The sequence below is a fragment of the Rattus norvegicus genome, chromosome 1, assembly GCF_021556685.1.
Source record: "Rattus norvegicus strain SHRSP/BbbUtx chromosome 1, alternate assembly SHRSP_T2T, whole genome shotgun sequence".
Classification (NCBI taxonomy): Eukaryota; Metazoa; Chordata; class Mammalia; order Rodentia; family Muridae; genus Rattus; species Rattus norvegicus.
Genome location: NC_141534.1, coordinates 106,301,357 through 106,328,431, shown reverse-complemented (window position 1 = coordinate 106,328,431; position 27,075 = coordinate 106,301,357). Strand labels below are relative to the sequence as shown.

General features: G+C 52.1%; 1 protein-coding gene across 8 annotated transcripts in view; it reads left to right on the top strand.

Annotated features, from left to right (window-relative positions):
* Myh14 (myosin heavy chain 14) overlaps positions 1–26,603 on the top strand; it is a 62,571-nt gene extending 35,968 nt beyond the window's left edge. For all 8 annotated transcript variants that reach the window (NM_001437870.1, NM_001100690.1, NM_001437869.1 and 5 more), the window contains 26 exons: positions 460–647; positions 1,395–1,516; positions 1,967–2,036; positions 2,432–2,592; positions 3,255–3,363; positions 4,093–4,224; positions 4,776–4,982; positions 5,433–5,570; positions 5,884–6,007; positions 6,159–6,330; positions 7,249–7,461; positions 8,978–9,122; positions 9,287–9,493; positions 10,049–10,153; positions 10,235–10,387; positions 11,244–11,492; positions 12,483–12,695; positions 16,278–16,490; positions 17,126–17,287; positions 18,114–18,242; positions 18,762–18,850; positions 18,941–19,064; positions 20,718–20,926; positions 23,885–23,993; positions 25,594–25,766; positions 26,051–26,603. In NM_001437870.1, the coding sequence (NP_001424799.1) occupies positions 460–647; positions 1,395–1,516; positions 1,967–2,036; positions 2,432–2,592; positions 3,255–3,363; positions 4,093–4,224; positions 4,776–4,982; positions 5,433–5,570; positions 5,884–6,007; positions 6,159–6,330; positions 7,249–7,461; positions 8,978–9,122; positions 9,287–9,493; positions 10,049–10,153; positions 10,235–10,387; positions 11,244–11,492; positions 12,483–12,695; positions 16,278–16,490; positions 17,126–17,287; positions 18,114–18,242; positions 18,762–18,850; positions 18,941–19,064; positions 20,718–20,926; positions 23,885–23,993; positions 25,594–25,766; positions 26,051–26,204 (4,070 nt within the window). In that variant the 3' untranslated portion in view covers positions 26,205–26,603. The remainder of the gene's footprint in view (positions 1–459; positions 648–1,394; positions 1,517–1,966; positions 2,037–2,431; positions 2,593–3,254; positions 3,364–4,092; positions 4,225–4,775; positions 4,983–5,432; positions 5,571–5,883; positions 6,008–6,158; positions 6,331–7,248; positions 7,462–8,977; positions 9,123–9,286; positions 9,494–10,048; positions 10,154–10,234; positions 10,388–11,243; positions 11,493–12,482; positions 12,696–16,277; positions 16,491–17,125; positions 17,288–18,113; positions 18,243–18,761; positions 18,851–18,940; positions 19,065–20,717; positions 20,927–23,884; positions 23,994–25,593; positions 25,767–26,050) is intronic.
* Positions 26,604–27,075: the final 472 nt, after the last annotated feature.

The following is a 27,075-nucleotide window of genomic DNA, read 5'->3' as shown; positions in this document are numbered from 1 at the left end:
AGTAGGGATTTAAACCCAGCTCTTCCTTATGCTGTAGAAACCCAGTCAATGAGATCTGATGTTTTGAAAATGACTGACAGCATAGGGACACCAAAAAGACTTGAACCTGGGGAGAGTCAGCAGTGGCAGGGTACACCTAGACTCATTATCAGGATCTGGCCCTGGGTCTCTACTTTCTGACCTATGTGACCTTGAGGCCAGTTGCTGCATTTATGGCTGGCTGTCTGCCTGTCAACTGTACCCCAAGCCCCAAACCCAAGGAGCAGTGCTCTGTGCGACATGCTGGGCCCTGTAAACAGCAAGATGCTCTACCTTGGCTAACTCCACTCCTTAAAGCTGACTCTAAGAAGCTGGGTGTGGTGACTCCGGCCCAGCACTCTGGAGTCTGAGGCAGGAGGATGGCAGGATTTATGGCTGGCTGACCTTAATCTTTTTGTACACTTCTTCGTCCCTCTACAGTGGAGGGCATCGTGGGGCTGGAGCAAGTGAGCAGCCTTGGAGATGGCCCCCCGGGAGGCCGCCCCCGCCGTGGAATGTTCCGGACCGTGGGGCAGCTCTACAAAGAATCCCTGAGCCGCCTCATGGCCACGCTCAGCAACACCAACCCTAGTTTTGTCCGCTGCATCGTTCCCAATCATGAGAAGAGGGTGAGTGGGAGGTGTGCTCTGTGAGTGGGTATAAGTGGCTGCCATGTCTGGGCTCTCTGCTTCTGTCACGTAAAGTTTTTGAGTGTCCACTATGTGGCAGAAACAGAACACAGTGGCAGAGAGACAAGGAGAGCCTCTTCTGCTGTGTCCTTCGAGGAGCTAAGGATGAAGGGAGATCACCGAGTTCTCACACTTGCTGGTAGACAGAGCAAAAGGGGTACTGAACAAACTACACATACAACCCAGCTCCCAGAGTGAAGTGCAGGTGACTGAAGGCGTGAGAAGGTCACTTGGATTTTACCTAGCCAGGGAGTCACAGAAGGCTCCCTGGAGGGGAGGGGACTGAACTGATAGCCTAGGTAGTTTTCCAAGCAGGGAAGAGCTTGTTTTCCAAGCTTGTGCCTCTGTCCCAGAGGCGGGTGGGAACATGGTGGGAATAAGGGGTGGAAGAAAGCTGCTTGGATAGGAGGTGGCACAGGCCCGTCAGTTTAGCACTAGGGACAATAAGATAGAATAACTGTTAAGTTCAGTACCGATCTCTCCTATGGCACCAGTTCAAAGACAGTCTGGGCAACTTAATAACGCCGTGTTTCAAATAAGTAAAAACAGTATGTTGCTCACTAATAAAGTTTCTTTCTAGAATCCCCCAGTGAGAGGTTGGGGGTGTGGATCAGTGGTAAATACTTGCCACAGGCCAGCTTGTGGCACCCCTGGTGGCCACCACTGACCCTGCCGACACCCCTGCAGGCTGGGAAACTGGAGCCGCGCCTGGTGCTGGACCAGCTCCGTTGTAATGGTGTCCTCGAGGGTATCCGCATCTGTCGCCAAGGTTTCCCCAACCGCATCCTCTTTCAGGAGTTCCGGCAGCGGTGAGCAGGGCCAGCAAAGGGCTTCAGGGGACTGGGCAGGATGGGAGCCAAGTCCCTACAAATGCTATCTCAGCTTGGGGGCTGGATGCACCTGAGAAAGGATCAGCGTGAAAGGCGCCTAGGGTGCCAGCTCTACTTAGGGTCACTTCAGTGCGCGATCCTCTATACTTAAAACAGAAGTAGAAGCTGGGCATAGTGTCTTCAGCTCTTGGGAGGCAAATACAGGAAAATCCTTTGAAGGCCAGGCCTGGTCTACATAGTGAGTTTCAGGGCAGCCAACGTTACAAAATGAGATCCTGTCTCAAAAAAAAAAAAAAAAAAAAAAACCAAGATTCCAAGTGTCCCATCCCAGTGATGTGGTTTGCATTCCTGATGTCTACCAAGCCTTGTTTATATGGTCTCTCATGCCACTGCGGCCCTTTTCCCCTCTACCCTCCCCTCTGGTTGCAGCTATGAAATCCTCACCCCGAACGCCATTCCCAAGGGCTTCATGGACGGCAAACAGGCCTGTGAGAAGATGGTATGTAGGGGCGGGGCTGAGTTTGGGGGCGGGATTGTGGAGGGATGGGGCTTTGTGGTCTGAGGTGAGGCCTGTTTAGTGGGTAGGGCCCATGGCTGGAGTGGGGAGGGATTTCTCTTGCTGGGGGCGGGGCCTGTAGATGAAGGTGGTGCTAACCCCATGGGCAGGTTTTGGGCCTTTGGCATTGGGGTGGGATGTATGAAAAGCAGGAAGCGTTGGGCCTTCAGAAAGCTGTTTCGTAAGCCCTGTATGATAGGGTGGAGCCCATAGCATGGGAGTAGGGTCTGTGGCAGGTGTAGGGTCTGGAAGGGGATCCAGGTGTGTGGGGGACTGCCCCATTGTCCTTCCTCATACAATTTCTTTTTCTCCCCCCCCTCCCCACGCTCACCCCCCAGATCCAGGCCCTGGAGCTAGACCCCAACTTGTACCGTGTTGGCCAAAGCAAGATCTTCTTCCGGGCAGGGGTCCTAGCTCAACTGGAGGAGGAGCGAGATCTCAAGGTCACCGACATCATAGTATCTTTTCAGGCAGCGGCACGGGGCTACCTGGCCCGTAGGTGAGGGACGCCATGCTGTGTCAGGTGTTGTGGGCCAAGGCTGGGCTGAGGCCAGCAAACTTTCAGAGGAAGCTGGGGTGCTGCATGCTGCAGGAGTTCAAAAGGTCGGGGTCCAGCAGGATACATTGTTGCTCAGGACCCCAACTGGAGGGGTGAAATATCTTGATGAAAGAGAATGAGAAGCTGGTGTGTGTAAGAGCCCCATGGTGGGGCACCTGGCCTGTCTCAGATGCAGACAGTCATAGAACGATCTCTCTTCTGGCGGCCCAGACCCAGGCTGGAGGCTTGGGACCTTACCCTGGGTCCCTGGGGAATGTGGAGAGCTATGAGCCAAGGGCAGGGTCAGTGTGCGAGGATGGACTGAGAAGAAAGGGAGGCTGAGGCTGGGCAGAGCCAAGGCAGGATGTGTAAGATTGATTGTAAAGTCTGCTGTGGTGAGCGTTCAGCGCAGTGGCTGCGGGGCTCACCTAGTGTTGGTGAGACCCTGGTCCCATCCTCACTGGGATGTACGCTTGTCACTCCTGAGCTGTGGAGGTGGAGTTGGGGAATCAAGAGTTCAAAGTCAGCCCAAGCTACATGAGACCCCCATGTCCCCCAAACAATCAAGGGTAGAGTGGCTGCTTTCTGGGGGCCAGCCCCCACTCTCAGCGGTGTCCCCACAGGGCTTTCCAGAGGAGGCAGCAGCAGCAGAGTGCTCTGAGGGTGATGCAGAGAAACTGTGCCGCCTACCTCAAGCTGAGGAACTGGCAGTGGTGGAGACTGTTCATCAAGGTGAGGGAGGCTGGGCCTGCGCCTCAGCTCCGGGACGCCTCAGCTCACGGTCGCCTCAGCTCCGGGTGGGAGGGGCACTCCGCTCTCAGCGTCTGCGCATTGGAGCCCCTCTGCCCGCCTGTAACCCAGGATTCTTTAGACAGCAAGTGGTTTAAACTAGTCTGATGCAGGACACGGGAGGGTGGGGGGGAGGGTGGGGTTAAGCTCGCCTGGAATCTCTGCACATTGGAGAGGATGGGTGGAGGCCTTGGCCTTTGCTCAGTTAGAAGTGCGCTTGCTCAACATGCATTAAACTGTCACCCCAGAACTCCGGAGACAGGAGGATCGGGTGTTCTAGGTCATCTGTGGCTACATATAGTGTTTGATTCTAGCCAGGACTACCTAAGCTCTTGTCTCAGGAAAAAAAAAAAAAAAAAAAAAAAAAAGGGAAGGGGGATAATATCATGGCTCAGCAGATTAAAGATGCTTGCCCCCAAGCCTGATGGCATGAGTTCAATCCCCAGGACCCAGACTGTGGTAGGAGGAAACTGATTCCATCAAACGTGTAAAACCACTACCATCAAACAAAGCAACAGATCAAAAGTACACACAGTTTCAGGTGCAGCTGGATCCAGAAGGAGCCAGTGGTCTCCAGACCACCCTCGGGTTCACAGGGATACATCAGCAAAGGTGGCAGGCTGCAGGCGTGTGGTGGGTTCCCCTTTCTGGAGCTACTGTATTTTTCCCCAGGTGAAGCCCCTGCTGCAGGTGACACGGCAGGATGAGGTGCTGCAGGCGCGAGCCCAGGAGCTACAGAAAGTTCAGGAGCTGCAGCAGCAGAGCGCCCGTGAAGTGGGGGAACTGCAGGGTCGAGTGGCACAGGTGAGGAGAGGCCATGTGACATAAGGAGGGAGGCCTCGCAGAAGAGTGGGTCTGTGTGGGTGTGGCCATGGTATGAGGGGCAGGGCTCTTGAGTTGAGCCACTTCCACAGAAGGAGTGGGAGTGTGGGGAAGTGGTTGGGCATAAGGGCATGGTCAAGACGGTGAAGAGTATGGCTTGGAGTGGGGCAGGATATGAAGGGCAGAACGAAGGGGATGAGGAGGTGGGGCCGTGCGTGTGTGTCAGGGTCGGGCTGGGAGGGCAAGTGAGGCTACTAGGCAGGGCCTGTGTGATGGACAGGATTCCTATGGGCAGGGATGGGGTTCAAGGTTGGCTTTAGGCCTTGAGATGGGGCTTTGATGAGTGCAGCGAGTTGAAGACAGTAGGGGTCGAATGGTGAATGTGGAGCTATGACAGAGCTGTGTGGATGAGGGGCGGAGGCCAGGGCTTAAGGGGCAGGGTCTGCTGCACCCAGGCTGGGTGGTGGGAGGTAAGAGGTGGGGATGTGGGCACAGCCTGAGAGAGGCCCCTGAATGGTACCCGCCGTCCACAGCTAGAGGAGGAGCGTGCGCGCCTGGCTGAGCAGCTGCGAGCGGAAGCGGAGCTGTGCTCTGAGGCGGAGGAGACACGGGCACGATTGGCTGCCCGGAAGCAGGAGCTGGAGCTGGTGGTGACAGAGCTGGAGGCACGAGTGGGCGAGGAAGAAGAGTGCAGCCGGCAGCTACAGAGCGAGAAGAAGAGGCTGCAGCAGCACATCCAGGTGTGGGGGCCCAGACACCCCTGTCCACCCCACCGCACAGCTCGGCTCCGAGGGTCTAAAGCACAAAGACTAAGTAGAGTTCATTCAAATGGTGGAGGAACTAGAATCAGCTTCAGGTACTGCTGGATCCCTCTATTAAGTCCCTTCCTCAGGATTCAGCCTCTGTCTTCGGCCCTGACCCCAGTAGGCCACCCTCCTGTGACTACTCTCTCAAATCTGTGTGCACTAAGGGAACACTCGAGTTCTTTTTCTGCATGAATAGAAATCGTTACCCATCTTAGGGGTCTATAATGGTGTCTGGTATACACTAGACACTCAGTAAGTGCTTGTCAAGCCAATGAGTGAGCAAAACGGGGAGACAAGGAGAAGCTTGATGCTGCCCAGTCACCCAGGGCATTGACATGTGTAAAGCCACAGCCCTGGGGTCCCCATCCCCTCCACCCACCACAGGAGCTGGAGACCCACCTAGAAGCAGAGGAGGGTGCCCGGCAGAAACTGCAGCTGGAGAAAGTGACCACAGAGGCCAAGATGAAGAAGTTTGAGGAGGATCTGCTGCTCCTGGAAGACCAGAATTCCAAGCTGAGCAAGGTGGGGCCTGGGTCAGCGAGAGAAGCCTCCGGGGGCCATGGGCATGCCAAAGCAAGATGGGTTCCTGCTGGAGGCAGGGGTTGGAGGGGTGATGGTGAGGATTCACTACCACATGGGGATGGCCCGAAGTGTTGTTCATAAGAGCAGCCCACATCCCTCCCTGTGCTTAATGACATCAAAGAGTCCCTGTGACTGGGTAGGCTGGGTCCAGACCCCAGGATGGAGAGGAGGGAGGGGTGGAAGGAAGACTGGGAAGGGCAGATGCTGGTGAGATGGCGGGAAAGCAAGGGTCCTGAGTCTCTTCTGTCCCCAGGAGCGGAGGCTGCTGGAGGAGCGCCTGGCTGAGTTCTCCTCACAGGCAGCAGAAGAGGAAGAGAAAGTCAAAAGCCTTAACAAGCTGAGGGTCAAATATGAAGCCACAATCGCAGACATGGAAGGTAAGCAGCCGGGAGCCAGGGTGGGCTGTGTGCATACTGAAGACCTGCGGGCAGCGGGTCAGAGGGAGGAGGAGGATTGGAGAGGGTCAGAGGGAGGAGGAGGTGGTGCCAGGCCTCTGTCTGCAGCCCTTGCCTGTCCTGATGCCTGCAGACCGACTGAAGAAAGAGGAGAAAGGCCGCCAGGAACTAGAGAAGCTGAAGCGACGGCTGGATGGGGAGAGCTCAGAGCTTCAGGAACAGATGATGGAGCAGAAGCAGAGGGCAGAGGAGCTGCTCATACAGCTGGGCCGCAAGGAGGAAGAGCTGCAGTCGGCCCTGGTCAGGTGAGCCTCCCCAGGAGCGGTCCCTCCTCCCCTTGCCTCGACAAAGACACAGCATGTGAGGGACCTCAACTGCGAGGGCTCCACACACAGTTGTTGAGCCACTGCTGTGTGCAAGCCATGATGCTGCTTATTTGAAACACATTGACCGTACTACATGGGAGGCCTTCCAAGATACCTTGGCCTGTGGGTACAGCTCCATCGCAAAGAAAATGTGAATTAGAAAGGCTGGAGATAGCTCAGTGGTTAAGAGCACTGGCTGCTCTTGCCCCCACCTGGAGGCCCACAACTGTCTGTAACCACGGTTCTATGGAATCTGACATTCTGTTCTGGCCTCCTTGGGCACTGCAGACATAGAGCACACACACTCGTTCGCATAAAATAAAAATAAATCTTTAAAAAAAATTAAGGTGGAAAAATGATTTGAGGATACTTCTTTTTTTTTTTTTTTTTGGTTCTTTTTTTCGGAGCTGGGGACCGAACCCAGGGCCTTGCGCTTCCTAGGTAAGCGCTCTACCACTGAGCTAAATCCCCAGCCCCTTGAGGATACTTCTGACCTCTACTTGTACACACAGAAGTTAAAATGATCCAGCACTTGGGAAGCTGAGACAGGAGCTTTGTCATGAGTTCAAGTCTAGCCTGAGCAACTTAGAAAGATCCCGTCCTGGAAAACAGCAGCAACCACTCCCCAAAGACCCACAAAGGCGCTGGGCACAGGGCAGGAGCCCAGTGCCACCTGGGGGAACTGTGGGTTCTGCTGCACACCCAGGAATATGAATAGAAAGGATTTGGGAATAGGAGTCACATGGCCAGAGACAGAGCTAGGACTTGAACCCACATCTGATCTCTCCAGCCCCCAAACATCACCCTCCGCTCTGCCTGAGTACCAACCCCCTTCTTGGTCCTTGTCACAACCCCCAGGGCAGAGGAGGAGGGTGGTGCCCGTGCTCAGCTGCTCAAGTCTCTGCGAGAGGCACAGGCTGGCCTTGCTGAGGCCCAGGAGGACCTGGAAGCTGAGCGGGTAGCCAGGGCCAAGGCGGAGAAGCAGCGCCGGGACCTGGGCGAGGAGTTGGAGGCGCTCCGCGGGGAGCTAGAGGACACGCTGGATTCCACCAACGCCCAGCAGGAGCTGCGGTAAGAAGATGTGGTGGGTGGGCATAGGAGAATAGTGGATGGGACAGGGAGGGTGTGGCACATCTGGACAGAGGCCACACACGCGCGCGTGCACACACACGCACACACACGCACACACACGCACACACACGCACACACACGCACACACACGCACACACACGCACACACACGCACACACACGCACACAGGTACCAGCTCTGAAGATGTGGATTGAAGAGTCAGACCTGAGCCTTGTCCTCAGGCTACCCCATTCTTAGAGAACTTTTCTTTGTTTGTTTGTTTGTTTGTTTGTTTGATTTGGGCTTCTTGAGACATAGTTTCTTTGCGCAACAGCCCTGGGTGTCCTGAAATTTGCTCTGTAGACCCAGCTGGCCTCAAAGTCACAGAGATCTGCCTGCCTCTGCCTCCCAAGTGTTGGGATTAAAGGTGGCTAACCCTCTCTTTTTAATAAAGAGACGTACTCATTTTATTTATGTGAGCACACTGCAGCTGTCTTCACATACCCCAGAAGACATCAGATCCCATTACTGATGGTTGTGAGCCATCATATGACTGCTGGGAACTGAACTCGGGGACCTTTGGAAGACTAGTCGGGGCTCTTAACCATGGAGTCATCTCTCCAGTCCCAATGCCAACTCTTTTTTTTTTCTTTTCTTTTTTTCTTTTTTGGAGCTGGGGACCGAACCCAGGGCCTTGCACTTGCTAGGCAAGTGCTCTACCACTGAGCTAAATCCCCAACCCCACCAATGCCAACTCTTAAGTGAATCTAGGGACTGGAGAGATGGCTCAGTGGTTAAGAACACTGGCTTCTTTTACAGAAGATTTGAGTTCAGTTCTCAGCACCCACATGGTGGTTTACAACTTCCTGTGGCTCCAGCTTCAGGAGATATGACACCCCTTCTGGCCTCCTTGGGCACTGCAGTCACATGTACATACCCATACACATACATTTAAGTAATACAAGAGATTTAAGCCACGTCTGTGGGAGATACTCTGGAAGGACATTGCTGAGGAATGGCCCTTTGAGTAGGGTTTGAGGAATAAATAGGAGGTGACACTTTACAACACACACCCTTTTGTATCACCACCCAGATACCTTGGGAAATGTATTTGTTATATAACCTGACAAGAGGTGACTTGAGAGGGCAGGTCTGTTTTAGCTCATGATTTCATGGCAGGGAAGTGGCTTCCATGCTGGCAGGAGTGTTTCCTGTCTGTGGTGGAGGAGCTTGTGGTAGGGCTGGCTGCCATCCTGACAGAACAGCAGATGCACTCTGGCAGGAATCCAGGCTGACTATAACCCTCAGCCTCCCTGTGTCAGCTGAACCCCTTGTCCATCTTGCCAAACAGCGCCTCCAGCTGAGCACTGAGGTGTTGGGACTCATGAGCTGTTGGGGAGCACAAACTACAGGCCCATCCTTGGAGGAAATGGAGGAGGAGACCATGTCTGGTTCTCTTCACATCCCACAGTCCTTTGCTCTACATTCCTGTCCCCTCTCTTCTGCCCACATCAAAGGTCCAAGAGGGAGCAGGAGGTGACAGAGCTGAAAAAGACTTTGGAAGAGGAGGCCCGGACTCACGAGGTGGCCATGCAGGAGCTGAGACAGAGGCATAGCCAGGCCCTGGTGGAGCTGACAGAGCAGTTGGAGCAAGCACGGAGGGTGAGTAGGTGGCAGCCGGCCACTCTCCGGGAGATAGCCTTTAATAAGTGTGAATTGAAAAGAGACTATTGAATGAAAACTCAAGGGGATGAGGGGTGAGCAATGGTGGTGAGCGTGCGGAGGCTCTGAGTTAGAGCCTCAACAGCTCCACCCACTCCATGCAGGGCAAAAGTGTGTGGGAGAAGACCCGGCTCTCCCTGGAGGCTGAGGTGTCTGAACTTAAGACGGAGCTGAGCAGCCTGCAGACCTCAAGACAGGAGGGTGAGCAGAAGAGGCGACGCCTGGAGTCCCAGCTACAGGAGGTCCAGGGCCGATCCAGCGATTCCGAGAGGGCTCGGGCTGAGGCTGCTGAGAAGCTACAGAGAGCCCAGGTGGGCAGGGGCAAGGGGTGCCATGTAACTAATCCTGGGAGGACTGAACAGTTTCACTCTAAATAGAGCAGCAAGGACAGAAAAAAGAAAAGACTCCACCCCAGTCTAGCTTGGTTCAAATATTTTCCACTTTTGAAACAGGGTTACTATGCGGCGTAGCGCTGGCTGTGCTGGAGCTCACTCTGTAGACCGGGCTAGTCTTGAACTCACAGAGATCCCCTTGCCTCTGGCTCCCCCCAAATTCTGGGATTAAAGTCTTGAGCCACCACACCCAAATCCCTCATCCTTTTTCATTGCTGAATAGTATTCCCTCATTTGGCTGTGGTTCCCTCTTTGGATCAGGCTTGAGCACAGCAATTTCCCTATAAGCACAGGGGCCAGAAATTCCTCTCCTCTAGGAACACCTAATACTTGGCCTCTGTGTTAATACTGTGTTAGACCCTGGCCATGGCACTGGCTTCCCACCATGCTTACAGCTAGGATTTGGGGCAGAGGTGTGGATAAGGCCCACCATGTTGAACTACCCTGGCCAGCTGCATTTTCTCCTTTTCGCAGGTGGAACTTGAGAGCGTGTCCACAGCCCTAAGTGAGGCTGAGTCCAAGGCCATCAGGCTGAGCAAGGAGCTGAGCAGTGCAGAGTCCCAGCTGCACGACACCCAGGTGACCCTGCTCGTCTCTCCCACCCCCATCCTCTACTCTGCCACTGACTCCACCTGACCCCCTCATCCCTTCCTCCCACAGGAACTGCTGCAGGAGGAGACCAGGGCAAAGCTGGCTTTGGGGTCCCGTGTGCGTGCCCTGGAGGCCGAGGCAGCCGGGCTTCGGGAGCAGATGGAAGAGGAGGTGGTTGCCAGGGAACGGGCTGGCCGAGAGCTGCAGACCACACAGGCCCAGGTGGGCAGTAAATCCCGTCCAGGGACCACGGCCCCCATGCCTCCCTGGCTATGTCCCCACTGCCAAGCCTGCCCCTGACATCCCTACTCCACAGTGCACAGTGTGGGTGATGAACCCTGCCCTGCTGAACCTCCTCCGCTCTCCCTAGGTAGCACAAGGACTCCCCCACCCTGCCTCACAGCCTGCTATGGCTCCCCAGTACCCTGGACAGAGCCTCTGGCTGTATTATCCAGTAATGTCTGCAGACCTTGGCTCTTTCAGGCTTACGATCTTCCCTTCCTCTTAGTCGGTTACTTGTCCCATCCACCCTCCGTTTTACTCTGGCTAAATTTTGGCCACCTTGGGCTGTGACTGTTCTACCCATGTGTCTCCTCACCAGATTATGTATCCCATCTATTAACTGACCCTGATATGTATGGGAAGTCTTAAGAAACGCCAGCAGAATGAATGAGTGAGCCTTCCACAGGCAGGCTCCTACGTGTACTTCAAAACCCATCTCCAATGGAGACCCTTCCCCACCCTATGTATTTCCCAGACTATCTCCTCCTGTCCCTCCTCCTCTTTTTCCTCTTCTTTTCCTCTTCTTCTTTTTTTTCTTCCTCAGCCTTTGTCACTTTGCCTTGGTCTGGGGGACCCAACGGCAAATCCCATTTAGACTGAGTGCTTGGTCATGCTGAGGGTGCCAGTACCCTGGAAGAGCTAGGCTGATAGTTCTCAGGGTCTCAACTGCTTTGAGGCAGGAGGGCCCAGTGGTCAGCTCCTTCCTGTCTTTAGGCCTCAGTTTGCATCCAGGACATGGGGTGCCAGAAGCCCACACCACAGTCACTCACCACCATCACCTTTCTCCTCCCTGCAGCTCTCTGAATGGCGGCGACGCCAGGAAGAAGAGGCTGCCGTGCTGGAGGCTGGGGAGGAGGCTCGGCGCCGTGCAGCCCGGGAGGCAGAGACCCTGGCCCAGCGCCTGGCAGAAAAGACTGAGGCTGTAGAAAGACTGGAGCGAGCCCGGCGGCGGCTGCAGCAGGAGCTGGACGACGCCACTGTGGACCTGGGGCAGCAGAAACAGCTCCTGAGCACACTGGAGAAGAAGCAGCGAAAGTTTGACCAGGTGAATGCCACCCTGAGGAACCAGAAGCCCATTTGAATATCGGGAAAATTTTGCTAGCAGAGGGAACATTTGAGATAAGTTTTGAAGTAGGCATAGGAGTTGTGTCACAGCCAGGTAGGGGCTGACTCTGCCACAAAATAGTCTATAAAGCAGGCCACTGCGAGTGTCCAGCTTGTGCCTGTCACCCCATTGCTTGAGTGCCCCAGTTTAAATAAAGGTGTACAGAACATCCTGTCTTGTGCCCCTGAGGGTTCTTACACCCTGCCTCAGTTGTCCTGTGTGTTGCTGCTCCCATTTCAGCCTCAGTCTATCCATCTAGAAAGTGGGAATCTTATCAAGCGTACCGCATCCTTGAGGATTAAAATAATCATTGCAGATGCCAGAGGTTCGCATGCCTGTCAGCATTCTGTTACTGCTGCAAGCACTAGAGGCGACTGGCGAGGAAAAAGCATTATTTTGGCTCATGGGTTTGGAGGGTTTGGTTCTCAGCCATTAGTGCTATTGCTGACAGCTCTGTGAGTCAGAAGATCGTGGTGGCAGCAAGTGGCGGCATAACCAGAAGTCAGACAGAGCCCTTTTCAACCATTCTTGCCTAGGTTTCCATGCCCAAAAAGCCCATCAATTACAGATGGGAGTTTCCAGTCCCCAGTGTCTGTAGCGAAGGTCACGTGTCTTTCTGGCTGATTAAAAGATTTTCAGAGGGCCGATGAGGTGGCCCACCCTGGTTAAAGTGAAGGTGCAGTTCAGCCTCTCCAACGTCCATGTAAACGCTGGGTGGGTGTGGTGGCCATCTGTAGTTCCAGCCTTGGTAGCCAGCAGAGGAGGCTGGCTAGCTGTCTCTCCCCCTGTCTATTTCTTGTGTCTCTTTGTGTGTGTGTCCCTCTTTATTTCTAACTCTGTCTCTCTCAAGTATTCTCTTTCCTCCCTCTCCACCTCCCTTCCCCACCCTCCTTCCAGTCAACCCATCTCCCCCTGCATTTTTCTCTGCAGCTCCTGGCAGAGGAGAAGGCTGCAGTGCTACGGGCTGTGGAAGATCGTGAACGGGTAGAGGCTGAAGGCCGGGAGCGAGAGGCCCGGGCCCTGTCGCTGACACGGGCCCTGGAAGAGGAGCAGGAGGCACGGGAGGAGCTGGAGAGGCAGAACCGTGCTCTGCGGGCTGAGCTGGAGGCACTGCTAAGCAGCAAGGATGATGTTGGCAAGAATGTAAGCAGGTTGTGGGCACAGTGGGGACGGAAGCTCACACAGCAGATATGCAGTCATCTGCTCACCAAAGGACAGATGGGCGTTCTGCAGACACTCGCAGGGTGTGAACAAATTCCTCCACTGTAGCTGGACTTTGGTTACTTGGTGGGTTCTTCTTTTTCCACCCTTCTCTACCCTTCCCCCTAACACTAAACAGGAGAGAGAAAAAGATAGAGGGAAAGGGGTGACTATCATTAGTCTACCCCTGCTGATTAGGGGCATCGAGATCCTTGGGGCGAGTGTGATCTTCGCCATCAGGATATCTACTTCTTCTTTGTGCATGACTGCTTAACAAACCATGACTAACAACCCACCCGGCCTCTCAGGGACCCTCTCATTTATAGACCCTCTGAAGAGCCCCCGGAATTCCAAATGTCACACAATCGTAAGGAACTGTCTCCTGCTGGCAAAATCACACCTCTGCCAGAGCACGGGGCAAATCATAGTCAGCTGCTGTGGACAGTCTGAAGTAGCCACATATCCCCACATCTGGGATTAGAACAAAAACGTATTCTTGTAATATCCCTGTGCTTTCTAAAAAAGCCAAAACTCAAAAATTGTCATTTCACTCCATCACACATACACAGTTTTGTTTAACTTTTTTCATTTGTTTGCTTCCCCTCCCCCACCACTCCTACAGGATTTTTCTTTCTTTCTTTCTTTCTTTCTTTCTTTCTTTCTTTCTTTTTTTTTTTTTTTGGTTCTTTTTTTTGGAGCTGGGGACCGAACCCAGGGCCTTGCGCTTCCTAGGCAAGCATTCTACCACTGAGCTAAATCCCCAACCCCTCTTTCTTTTTTTAAAAAAGAAATTTATTTTATTTATTTATTTTATGGCACACCAGAAGAGGGCATCGGATCCCATTACAAATGGTTGTGAGGTACCATGTGGTTGCTGGGAATTGAACTCAGGACCTCTGGAAGAACAGTCAGTGCTCTTAACCTTTGAGCCATCTCTCTAGTCCCCAGACAGGGTTTTTCTATGTAGCCCCAGCAGTCCTAAAATTTGCTGTGTAGGGTCAGCCTTGAACTCAAGAGATCCTCCCAATTGCTAAGATTAAAGGCACGCACCGAAACACTCAGCTTTTCTATTATTAGCATGATCATCATCATCATCATCATCATCATCATTGTTATTTTTTTATCTCAAGTTGATTTAGGACTCCTGGCAATCCTCCTGCCTCAGCCTTCTGTGTGTTGAAGTATGTGCCACCATACCTTGCCAGACATATGTCACACACAGAACGAGATTGCCACTCACATATACGCAGTAGGGACGCTATTAAATGCAAGCTTCTGCGTGTGCCCAGGCCTGCACCTCTAGGCCTGGCTGACCTGTCTCAGTGTGGGTCACTGGGATAGGGAATAAATAGGTGGACATGAGCCCTGTGCTCTGCATGTTGGAGCCTGGGAGACCATCATGGGAGCAGCTGGCAGCAGCTAGAGTTGCAGGGCTGAAGGGCAAAGGCAGCTTCTCCAGGAGGTGACAGCTAAGCAGAGTCTCCCACAGGTTGTGTCTGGTTCTTGGGGTTTTGATAAGAACCTCCCTGGAAGATATGGAAGCCCCCAATTGATGTAAGAATGGAGGTGGAGAGTGCGTTCATGACAACTGGGAGGAACTGACAAGGTGGCTCAGTGGTCATGAGCACTGGCTGTGACCTCTGGTAGAAGCCCTGGGTTTAGTTCCCAGCACTTACATCAGCGGTTCACAACCCTCAGCTCCAAAGGATCTGCTGCCCCCTTCTGGCCTCTGTGGGTACCGAATGTACACATGCACATACCCATACACAAACATGGAGGCACATAATTTAAAATAATTTATTATTTATTTTTAAAAGTCAATGGCAATGTGTCTTTTTTATATTCTTTAAAAAGACACATTTGGGGGTTGGGGATTTAGCTCAGTGGTAGAGCGCTTGCCTAGGAAGCACAAGGCCCTGGGTTTGGTCCCCAGCTCCGAAAAAAAGAACCAAAAAAAAAAAAAAAAAAAAAAGACACATTTGTTTTTACATGCATTATTGGTGTTCTGCCGACTTGACAGTGTGAGGGTGTCAGATCCTCTGGAGTTGGAGTTACAGACAGTGTGAGTGCCATGTGGGTGCTGGGAATTGAACCTGGGTTCTCTGGAAGAGTAGTCAGTGCTCTTACCCACTGAACCATCTCTCCGGCTCCAGTAACGTATTTTTTTAAAAGCATCTTTGTAGAAATAAGATTGAGTCAAAGATACACCTCACATGAGCACCGTTAGGGAGAATTATAGACTCACAGCTACAGGCAGTCACAATGGGGCCCTGAGGTGGTGAGCATTAACAGAGACCCTCCACCTACAGCACAATGGGGTTCCTGAGGGGAAAGAGCCTCTGGAGAAGGAAGAGGACTTCTTGCTGTCATAGATTTTTAAGCATGTTCTCATGGCCTTTCCATTTCGATGACGAAACATCAAGACAAGAAGCTGAACAGAACATGGAGGAACCCTGCATGCTGACCCCCTCACACTCCGCTAGCTTTCTTTTCTTTCTTTTCTATTTCTTTCTTTTTTGTATTTTGAGGCAGGGTTTCTCTGTGTAATCCTGGCAGTTCTGGACTCTGTAGACCAGGCTAGCCTTGAACACAGAGATCCACGTGGATTAAAGTATGCATCACCACTGCCCAGTTCAGCTAACTTCCTTACATAGCCTAGCCCACCTAACTAGGAATGCTGCTGCCCACAGTGGGCTGGGCTCTCTTGTATCAATTAATAAGCAAAACAGTCCCCCTCCCTCAGATGCCCACAGACTGGACAATTCCTCAATCAGGGCTCTTCTCTCAGATGACTAAGTTGACAGTGGTTGAGTTCATTACCACACAGCCTAGTCTCTGCGCCAGAAGTTTCAAGGCATTGTGAATAGTAAAATAAAATGCAAGGACGCTGGGTCAGCAAGATGGCCCAGAGGAGAAAGGTGCTTGCCACCAAGGCCGCTGACCTTAGTTTGTATTTTGAGGCAGGGTTTCTCTGTGTAACCCTGGCAGCCCTGGACTCTGTAGACCAGGCTAGCCTTGAGCTATGTGACCCACGTGGTGGAGGGAGAGAACTGATTCCTGCAAGTTATCCTCTAACCTTTTCATGTACACTGTGGCGAACGTGTGTGTGTGTGTGTGTGTGTGTGTGTGTGTGTGTGTGTGTGTGTGAGAGAGAGAGAGAGAGAGAGAGAGAGAGAGAGAGAGAGAACCATTTTAGAACCTAAGCAAGGCAGATCTTTAAGTTCGAAGCCAGCCTTGTCTACAGAGTGAGTTCCAGGACAGGCAGGACAGGCAGAGAAGCCCTGTCTTGAAACCCTAAAACAAAAACAACTAAAACCAATCATCACATATAGGCTTTCATAAAATGTCCTCGGATCATTTAAGATGATGCCTGGTTGGTGTTCAGTAAATAGTGTGAATGAGAGAATTAACTCACTTAGGCTTCTCTACCAGCTACTACTCTGGTCTCCATCATGGCCTCCCCTCTACTCAGGACACCATCTTAATCCTGGCCCAGGCCTCACACTGGCTCCCCCTCTCCACCAGGTGCACGAGCTCGAGCGAGCCCGCAGGGTGGCTGAACAGGCAGCCAGTGACCTGCGGACACAGGTGACAGAACTGGAGGATGAGCTGACTGCCGCGGAGGATGCCAAACTGCGCCTGGAGGTGACTGTGCAGGCCCTGAAGGCTCAACATGAACGCGACCTGCAGGGCCGTGATGATGCTGGCGAGGAGAGGCGGAGGCAGCTGGCCAAGCAGGTACTGTCTGGCAAGAGGCTACAGTGTGCCTGCGCCACCCTGGTGACAGCACATGGGAAGGGAGTTCCCCTCTGTTAGCGTTTTCACCAGGGTCCACTTGCTGTCCACCCCTACACAGAGAGCCATCCTCCTGCTCTGCCAGGAGGCAGGGACACACCCGTGCCACGGCGGGTGTGTCAACATTCCCTAGCACACACACCATTTACCAAGCATAGTGTGCAGCCTCAAGGACACACCCACGTCCTGCCCCTCACTGTCAGCCTAAGTGGCTGACTTTTCCTTTGGAAGTTTAAATAGAATGTTACCTTTGATAGAAAGGACATGGAGTGGCCATAGAAAGGATTCCAGCCCAGCTTGGTAAACCACTGAGTTGACTGGGGCTTGCTTAGAGCAGCGAGAGTGACTCCAGGCACGTGGTGCAAGTGTGACTCCAGGCACGTGGTGCAAACCCACTAAAAGAGCCTCCTCTCCCTCAGCCGGTGCTTACTACCTTGGGGAGGGAGGGGAGCTTTTGAATCTTATAAAGGAAATAGATATAAAACAGGGCAGGAGGGACCAAAAAGGCCTAGGTAGGATGAGTCACAGAGGAGGAATCTGGTTGCCATGATCTCTAACCTCTCTGACCCTGCCCCCAGCTGAGAGACGCAGAGGTAGAGCGCGATGAGGAACGGAAGCAGAGGGCACTGGCCATGGCTGCCCGCAAGAAGCTGGAGTTGGAACTGGAGGAGTTGAAGGCACAGACATCTGCTGCTGGGCAGGGCAAGGAAGAGGCAGTGAAGCAGCTGAAGAAGATGCAGGTGAGGGGGACCTCGAGGGTGGGAGGAGCCAGGGATCCAGGGTCGGAGGTCTGGTCCCACCACCTTCACGGGCAGCAGGAGCCGGATTAGCTAGTGGCCTCGGAAAAAGCTGGCTTCTGATGTGTGTTCATTCTTTTTTATTTTGCATTTCCTTCATTTCAGATGCTAGGCTTTGAAATCTAAGCTCATCATTTAATTAGGTGTTAAATTTAATGATGGAACCTAGCGCCGTGAATAATGCTCTCTGGGGCATTCTAATCAGGGGCTTTACCAACGAGCCACGCCCCTGCTCTTCGCCGGGCAGGGGGAGGGATTCTAGGCAAGGGCTCTATCATTGAACCACACCCCCAGCCAATACTAGGGCATTTAAACCGACAGGTACCTGTGGTATATTACTATGGGGCAGCAGTCAAAAGGGCCAGTTTGTACATCCAGAAAAAAGATTCCTTGCTTAACCCCTTCGTCAGACATGTAATAATAATAATAACTTTTACCACTGTAGCCCACCTTCTTTATCACTGGTTCCTTATAGCAGTGCTGGACTCCCCTTGGGTGGAGAAAAAGTTTGCCTTGGGCTCTCCTCACACTCCCAGGCAGTGATCACATAGCCACAGGCTAAATATTCTGTCGTGGCTCACTTTAAGAGGTTAACTAAGGCTTAGAGAAGGAGTGGAATTGGCCCAAGGGCACACACACAGCACGCCTAGGCTTTGGGGCAGACAATGGTCTCTGTGCTGGCCCTGCTTGCCCTGGCCTTGAGCAGGTAATCAGCTCCCTCAAGGGTGGGGTTTCTGGTCACAGTTTGACAAAGCCCTCACCTACCCAGGCCCAGATGAAGGAGCTGTGGCGGGAGGTGGAGGAGACGCGTAGCTCCCGCGAGGAGATGTTTACCCTGAGCAGGGAAAGTGAGAAGAGGCTCAAGGGGTTGGAAGCTGAGGTGCTGCGGCTGCAGGAGGTAAGATGTGAGCAGGGCCCAGCGGGAGGCCCCAGAGTGGGTGTGGCTTAACTGGAGTACCTGGAGGATGGGCGGGGCTTTTCGGGAGGTCTTGGGAGGGGACACTTTGGAAGTAGGCGTGGCTCCCTGTGTCTCCTGCCTTCCGGAGTTGGGAATCTTGTCCTGGGGGCTATTGGGAGTCAGAGCAGGAACTGCTAGGGGTAGTCCTAGAAAGACGAGGAAGACAGACAGGAGCCAAGAAGTCAGGAGCAGGAGGCTGAAGTGAAGAAAAAGTCCGGGGTCCAAGGCGACACAGAAGAGAAGGCACAGTCGGGTAGGAGGGAGGACATGTGAATAGCATGGGGGTAGGAGGAGGCCCAGTGATGAGAGATGTGGAGAAGGACCATTGGTGGCCAGTGCTAAGAAAAATCCTTCCAAGGTGAGACTCACAGGCTCACAGCAGGAAAAGGCCAAAGGACAGAGAAAGGTTAATACCAGTGTCTTGACCCCTTACCCCTTTGTTCTTGACCGTCCACATAGGAACTGGCTGCCTCAGACCGAGCCCGGAGGCAGGCACAGCAGGACAGAGATGAGATGGCAGAGGAGGTGGCCAGTGGCAACCTTAGCAAGTGAGTGTCCTGGGACGGTGGGCTGTAGGCCATGGGCGGGGCATGCTCCTCTCTCAGGCCTATCCTCTGAAGCCACATCTTACCCTCTAGGGCAGCCACCCTGGAGGAGAAACGGCAGCTGGAGGGGCGACTGGGCCAGTTGGAAGAGGAGCTGGAGGAAGAGCAGAATAACTCGGAGCTGCTCAAGGACCACTACCGAAAGCTGGTGCTACAGGTGGGCCCTGCAGCAACCCGGGCCAGCCAGACGCACTCCTCCCCCACCCTAGTCTCCAGGGGCTCTCATTCATTTGATAGGAGGGCCTTTGATGTGGGTTTTGAAGTTCATAGTCAGGAAGGCTTGACCCATTGATTCATCAGCAATTCTGAGGTCTCTCCAACAGACTTGAAACAGTAATTAAGGGGACTATTAAGCGTGGCAGCTCACAGCTGTAATCTCAGAACTTTCCATAGTCAGGGGAATTGTCACAAGTTCGAGACCAGCCAGGGCTACCAAAAGCAAACACTGACGTCTGAATGAATGGATGGCTTCACACGTTAATAAAAGGAAACCTCGTCTATCATCGAAAGACCAGCCATGAGAGAAAACCTCACTCATTACTGTGGGTGGAAGTATAGTGTTTTGATTGTCAACCTCCTTCCTATCTTTTGTTTTGGTTTTTTTTTTTTTTTTTTTTGGAGCTGGGGACTGAACCCAGGGCCTTGCGCTTCCTAGGCAAGCGCTCTACCACTGAGCTAAATCCCCAGCCCCTGTCAACCTCCTATCAATAACTTCAAACTGGCCTTGAAGTCACAGCAATCCTCCTGCCATAGACTTCCTTGTACTTGGAAAACAGACCAAGCCCAAGTTCCTTTAGTGTTATGTGACATTTTTTCCCCCAGTGTTTAAGGCAGGGTCTTCCGTAGTCAAGGATTCTTTGTGTAGCCTGAGGACGAAGACCTTGTACTCCTTGTCCCCCTGGTGACCAGGAGCTCTTTGTATACTAGGCAAGCCCTCTACCAACTGAGTCCTTGCCAGCCCCTCCCACCCCACCCCCGTCACCATTTTCATTTACAATTAAAATGTTAAAGGCTATAAAGGAGGGCTGCTGTGCTCACGAATGTACCCTGGGAGGCGAGATGTGAAAATCTTTAATCAGCCTGGGCTGAAGTGTCTTCCGCTGCCCTGTGATTTCTGAGCAAGCTGAGGGTGTCAAGGTGCTATTATTAGGGCCAGGGCCAAGTCTACACATCACCAGCTGCTATGAATGGAGGCCTCATTCCTCAGATGATCCCCCACAGGTCTCTGCTGTCTTTGCTAGCTAGGGCTCAGCCTCTCTGGCGGGAGGGGCCGGAGCCTGGCTCCTTCTCCTGGGCTCCGCAGGTGACCCTGGTGCAGAGGAGAGTGTGAAGGGCCTGAAATAGTCCACTTCACAGCCACACATTTAGGGCATTTAAACAAGTTTGTGACCATCCCTGGAACTCACTAAAATAGCAAAGCAGAACCTGACTGTGCCGGTGTATGCCTGTCATCCCAGCATTTGGGGAAGTGGAGGCCGAAGATCAGTTCTAGGTCATCTTCAGTTATATTGTGAGTTTTAGGTCAACCTGAGTAACACGGGACCCTATCTCAAATAAAAATGTTAAGACTAAATTTAGAGAGACTGAAATAATTTTGAGTAAATTTAAAACATTTTTGTTCATTAAAAAGTAAAGGGTGCGGTCTGGTGAGGATTGTTTCTCCTGGGCTCGTTCCAGTGCTATTGTTGAGTCCTCTGTACCACCAGCCTCCGTGCTCTGCATTTAACAGCCATGAGCTCAGCTCGTCCCAGGAGGTTCCTGGTGTTGCCACCAGCTTCCTCACAATGTCCCATCTCCTTTCCCGATGCAGGTAGAGACCCTCACCACAGAGCTGTCTGCTGAACGCAGTTTCTCAGCCAAGGCTGAGAGTGGAAGGCAGCAGCTGGAGCGGCAGATCCAGGAACTGCGGGCCCGCCTGGGTGAAGAGGATGCTGGAGCCAGAGCCAGGCAGAAAATGCTGATCGCCGCTCTTGAGTCTAAACTGGCCCAGGCAGAGGAGCAGCTGGAGCAGGAGAGCAGGTGAGGAGGGAAGATGCTTTGGCACAGAAGTAATTCCAGTCTGTGGAGAGTAGCGTTTGTGCAACAGGATTGCAGCTAGCTACTTCTGTGTAACAAAATACCTGAAAACTTACTGACTTTACAAGAAGTTTATTGCTCTGAATTGGTCCCCAGCTTGTAGATACTTGGTTGACCTGTCTGGTGTATCTTTTTTTTTTCTTTTTTTTTTTTTCTTTTCTTTTTTTTTCGGAGCTGGGGACCGAACCCAGGGCCTTGCGCTTGCTAGGCAAGTGCTCTACCACTGAGCTAAATCCCCAACCCCTTGGTGTATCTTTCTTGACAGGAGGTTTGGCTACATGATTTTGCTTCCTTGGGCTCATGTACATGTAAGGCCTTGCCCAGGATGACTAGACTAACTTGGTTCTGTTCCATGTGGCCGCTCATCCTCCAGTAGGCTGACCCAGGATTGCCTATATGGCAGAGCTGGGGTCTGAAGAATAAGGGACACTATCAATAGCTTCTAGAGGCTTGGAGCTTGCACTGTGGCACTTTAGCCAGAAGCAGAACAAGTCTTGTGATAGCTCGAGCAGTTATCACATGGGAGCAGCTTCAGTCACATGCCAAGAGTGTGGGAACAGGAAGGATGGAGAACTCATCCCCGACCCCAATCAAACCATCACAAAAAGGATTTTCTTACATAAAACGGTGCTGGCCTCTGGGTCGATGCCTGTGTATTTCCCCGATGGTCACAAAATGGCTGCAGTTTTATTTAGTATCTCATAGTTAGAGCCAAGAAGCCAGTCTAGAGAGATGGCTCATGGGGTAAAATACTTGCCCTGAAGTGGGAGCACTAGAGCTTGCAAACCCGGCACCCACAGAAAGGCTGGACATGGTGGCCCATGTCTGTGATATAGCATTCCTACAGCAAGATGGGAGGGAAAGGCAAGAGAATCTTGGGAAGGTCGCTGGCCAGTTAACAGTGTGTACCGGGCAGTGAACTAAGAGACCCTGCCTCAAACGAGGGGGAAGATGAGGACTGGTACCTGAAGCTGTCCCCTGAACACATGCCCCCACACACACACACCTAATTTTATTTCTGTTGCTATGGCAGACACCTTGACAAGATCAGCTTGAGGGAGAAAGGGTCAATTCAGCTTGTAGGGTATAGTCCCTTGTTTTGGGCACGTTTGGGAGGCAGAGGCCTGAAGCAGCTGGTCACAGCCATAGCTGGGCATGTTCAGTTCAGCTCAGCTACTCTTCTACACAGTTCACCCAAACCCAGGGAAAATGCTGCTCACTTGCATGCTGGGTCTTCGCACATCATTTAACAGTCAACACAATCCCCACAGGCACGACACAGCCCAGTCCGATCTAGCCACTCCCTCATCAAGATTCTCTCCACTTAATTGATTCTTTGTTGTCTAAAGTTAATCAAAAGTAATTGTCAAGCCAGGCTGGCGATGGGCTTCAGAAGCCTTTGATCCCCAGCATCCAGAGACAGAGGCAGGTGGATCTATTTGAGTTTGAGGCTAGCCTGATCTACTCAAAGAGTTTCAAGTTTACCAAGGCTATACAGTGAGATCCTGTCCCATAAAACAAAACAAGACAAAAGAACCCCACCAAACAAACAAAACTAATCAAACAAAAGAAACCATTGAGTGGAGTGGGTCCCTGCAGTGTCAATCTGGAAGCACACCATGCAAAGTGATGAAAGTGGGAACCTGGTTCAGATTGACTTTGTCTTAGGCCAGATGGCTGGCTTGTTGTCAGCATATTTAAAACACAGTACAATTTGGGGAAAAGTTTCCAGGCAAGAATCATTCCTACTCCAAGTGCACAATAAAGCTTAAGGTGTGACTTAGAACATGTGACCATGAGGGAAGGTTCTATAGTTAAAAGGCCTAGGATCTAGTGTGGTCTCTGACCAATAGCATAAAGATCAGTCAGCCATAAAGTACATGTGACATCTCCCCTAAGGATGGCTTTACCTGGGATCTAAACATAGATTATTCCGGTCTGGAATAATCACTATGGGCGATTTGGGTGAGGTCTCACACCACAGATAGCAAGAAGGTCTCTAGGAAGTTAACAAAATCCACCCCCAGCCTTTGGGAAAGGCATTTCTATGTGCTTAACATTTCTGGTTTCACTAGAAACCAGATCTGTACACACACACACACATACACACACACACACACACACACACACACACACACACACACACACACACACACAGAACCTTTGTGCCCTCAACAGTCAACCAAAAGATCAACACCTTTTTAAAAAGGGCCAGTAATGTGACTTAGTGAACTTGCCACCAAGTTCTGGGAGAATCAATCTCAAGTTGTCCTCTGACTGCCATAGCACATGATAGGCATATGGACACACACACAAATATAAATAAATTAATGAAGCAGTTTGCATCTGTTGCTGCTTGGCTGCCATCTTTGTAGATGAGATGACCATGATCCTGATGTGATGTATAGAAAAACAGATCAGACAGGCTTGTCTGACTATGATTCCTGATTTCCAGTTTGGCATTAGCACCTCAGTATAGAAGGCATTTGAACTGCTCTGCTTCCAGAGGCAGGTTGGGGGCTGGGCTCTGTGGGTAGAATGCTTGCCTGGCATGCACAAAGGCCTGGGCTCATCCCCAGCACTGCATAAACTAACTGGGCATGATGGTGCATATCTGTCATCCCAGGATGTGGGAAACGTAGACAGGAGGATCAGGAGTTCAAGGTCATCCTTGGCTACATAGCAAGTTTGAAGCCAGCATGGGCTACATGAGACCCTGCCTTAAAACCATCAATATCACAGAAGACATTTTAAGAACATTAGCTGCTTTGCAGCCAGTGTCTGACTGAGTGGGAGGCAGCTGGAAGGTAGGAAGAGAGAAGAGACCCAAAGATGGAACAGCCATCCACACTGCTGTGTTCACAGAGGGTTTTCTGGGCCACCACCTTTTCTTCTTTTTAGAGAGCGCATCCTCTCTGGCAAGCTGGTACGCAGAGCCGAGAAGCGGCTGAAGGAGGTGGTTCTTCAGGTGGATGAAGAGCGCAGGGTGGCTGACCAGCTCCGGGACCAGGTGAGCAGATGACATTACTACAAATTGTAGCCAGTGGGATCAAAACCAGGAAATAATATCTACCCTGGCTTGGCAGGTGGCTCAGTGGGTCATCCCAGTTATGGTGGAAACTGAGGCAGGAGGATTGCTATGAGTTCCAGGATACCCTATACTATAGTGAGAGACCCCTTCTCAAACCAGCAGCAACAATGAAAAGTGTTATGTAGTCTGTAGGTAACAGAGCCTAGATGTGACTACAAGTCTATACTTAGGCAGAATTTCTGTGTCCTTAAAAGCTCAGCTATGCCTTGTTTGCTGTTCATTACACAAATGATTCTTGAGCATGGACTTTGTGCCAGGCACATTGCTAGGCATTTGTAGTAAGGTGCTGGTACATTTCCAGAAGGTTCTGGCCTTCACAGGGTTCACATTACTGGCCTAGGAAAACTATTATACATACAACCAGACAAAGATAATGCCAGACTCTGGGGAGGAAAAGAAAAAGAATGAAAAAACAGGAATGGAGAGCCTTGTCCAGACTGGATGTTGGGAAGGTCTAAGGAGGTGACACTTGAATTAAGACCTTACAGGGGTGATATAGCCAGATGTAAAAAGCAGGAAGTTCAAAGGCCTGGAGGAAATGAAATAAGCACAATGAGTCAGTATATCTAGAGAGAGAAATATAAGAAATGAAGTCTGGATTGGAGATGTGATTTAATTGGTAGAGTGCTTACCTAATATGCCAAAGACCCTGGTTTCGATTCCAAGCAGTCACTTGTGAGATGAAGGCAGGATCATCAGAAGTTCATCTCTAAAGGTCATCTTTACCTACATATTAATTGAGTTCAAGGCCAGCCTGTGCCATAGGAGACAAATGAAGTCACATGCTATGTGTTCTTACCCTGGAGAGAGGTGAAAGTGTCTGGGCAGATCAGGGTGAATATGGTATGGTCACCGAATTCATCAGAGACATGGACATGAGGAAGACTATATTGAGGCTGGCTTTAATTAGGACAGTCTTGGGGAACTGATGGAAAGCTGTGAGGGGTGGGGTAGCTCTAAGTGTGGCAGTACCCCTCCAGTGCAATCACATGACTTCCAAGGAGCCACCTGTTTATACCAGACAGGGCACTGACAGCCCAAGGAACCAGTTCCATCAGGCCAGCATGGTGAACCAGTGAGTTTATTAGGGTCACTTACAGAAACATGGGTAACTCACAGACACCAAAACTCCCCACCCTACCCCAGCATGTGTGAAGGCTGGAAAACACTGCAGCCCCAGAGGCTCACCCCTCTCAACTTCCTGCCTGCCTCCTAAGTGATCTTGCATTCCAAAGACCACAGGCAATGTGGTAGGGGTGGGGTGTAGCAGGAGATCTCACTGGGAGGGTCTGGTACTCTCTGCCCCTTGTGCCCCTTCATCGTTGCTAAACACCCACCTGTCTTCTGCATATTTTGTTGCCATAACTAAAGGTGTCAGTAGATTGCCACAGTTGTCCCACTCCAGGATGACCCTGGCTATACAAAAGAGAGACTGAGCCAGGGTGGAGGCTGGTGTGAGGAGTGCAGGGTGTGAGGCACCAGGAACACCATAGGAATGACCCGGTCCATCTCCACTCAGCTGGAGAAAAGCAACCTCCGGCTGAAGCAGCTCAAGAGACAGCTGGAGGAGGCAGAGGAGGAAGCATCTCGGGCACAGGCTGGCCGGAGGCGTCTGCAGCGGGAGCTGGAGGACGTCACTGAGTCTGCAGAATCCATGAACCGGGAGGTGACCACGCTGAGGAACAGGCTCCGGTAAGCTACCCACTTGCTGGTACCACTCTGGAGAGGAGTGCAGGACCTGGCCTAGGTGGCCCGCCTGGGCATAGGACCCTAGGGTGGGGAGGAGGCTGCGGCCTCCCTGTTCTCCCACCTGTGCTTTGTAGTCTTGCTCAGGTGCCATCTGCCTGTTTGCCCATTTACCAACCTTGGACCGAAGCTTTTCCTGTCCCCCTTTTATCCGTTCTGCATCTATGTTCTCATCTCGGTCTGCATCTTTGTCCCTCTCTCTCTCTCACTGGTACATTCTCCTCCCACAGGCGTGGCCCGCTTACTTTCACCACGCGAACTGTGCGCCAGGTGTTCCGGCTGGAAGAGGGCGTGGCTTCCGACGAGGAAGAGGCTGAGGGGGCAGAGCCTGGTTCTGCACCAACCCAGGAGCCTGAGGCTCCGCCCCCTGCCGCTCCCCAGTGATCCAGTCTGTCCGAGATGCCCCAAGGACAGAGCCCTTTCTGGTGTCCCTCCTGGTTTGCACTTTGAAATGACACTGTCCTCTGGCACTTTCTGGCATCGATGAACCCTACTGGGACCCCAGGACCCCTGCTCACTGGGGACTCCAAATCAAGGCCCCAAACCAAGGAGCTGGGTGGGAGGGAGGCAAGGATGGTCGCTCATGTTAGAGAAACAAAATTGAACATGGATGTCAAGGATGTCCAGTCTGCTCCTGTTTTCAGCAGGCCTGTCCCCTGGAGAGGACAGGAGGGTGCTTCCACCCCCTGTCTTGCTCTCTTTGGGGGGAGGGGTGCTCATAGGATAGCGCTCATGGTCCCTCATGCTCCAGACACTAAAGAAATAAACTGGCTGGACCCTTCACCACGGCTGAGTTCCTAATTGGTTACCAGAGCACAAGGAACTTCAGCTTCTGTGATATGTGAGGCTCTTCTTAGGGACAGGGTATTTACAGTACAATAGAAATTAAAGGTTTCTTACTATATGCCAGGCAAACCATTGAGTCCTCAGCATCTGTGAGCATTGCTGAGAGTGATGCACAACTTCCTAGCCCTTTCCTAGAAGTAGAAACAGGCGCAGACAGGCTGAGCTTACCCTGTGGACACGGGAAGTCTGAACCAGGATCCAAGCCACCACACACAGTCTGGCTTCAGGGTTAGTAATCCACGAGTGAAGACAGTTTTTACACCCACCGTGTATACCCACACTCTCCCTGCGTCCTAGGTCTCCAGGGCACAAACTCGTGCTCTCGTATATTCCAGTTAAGAGGGCTGCTCATACTTGTTGTCAAGGAAACCAAGGCAGCTGCTTGCCGAAGTACTCAAGGAGGCCAAAA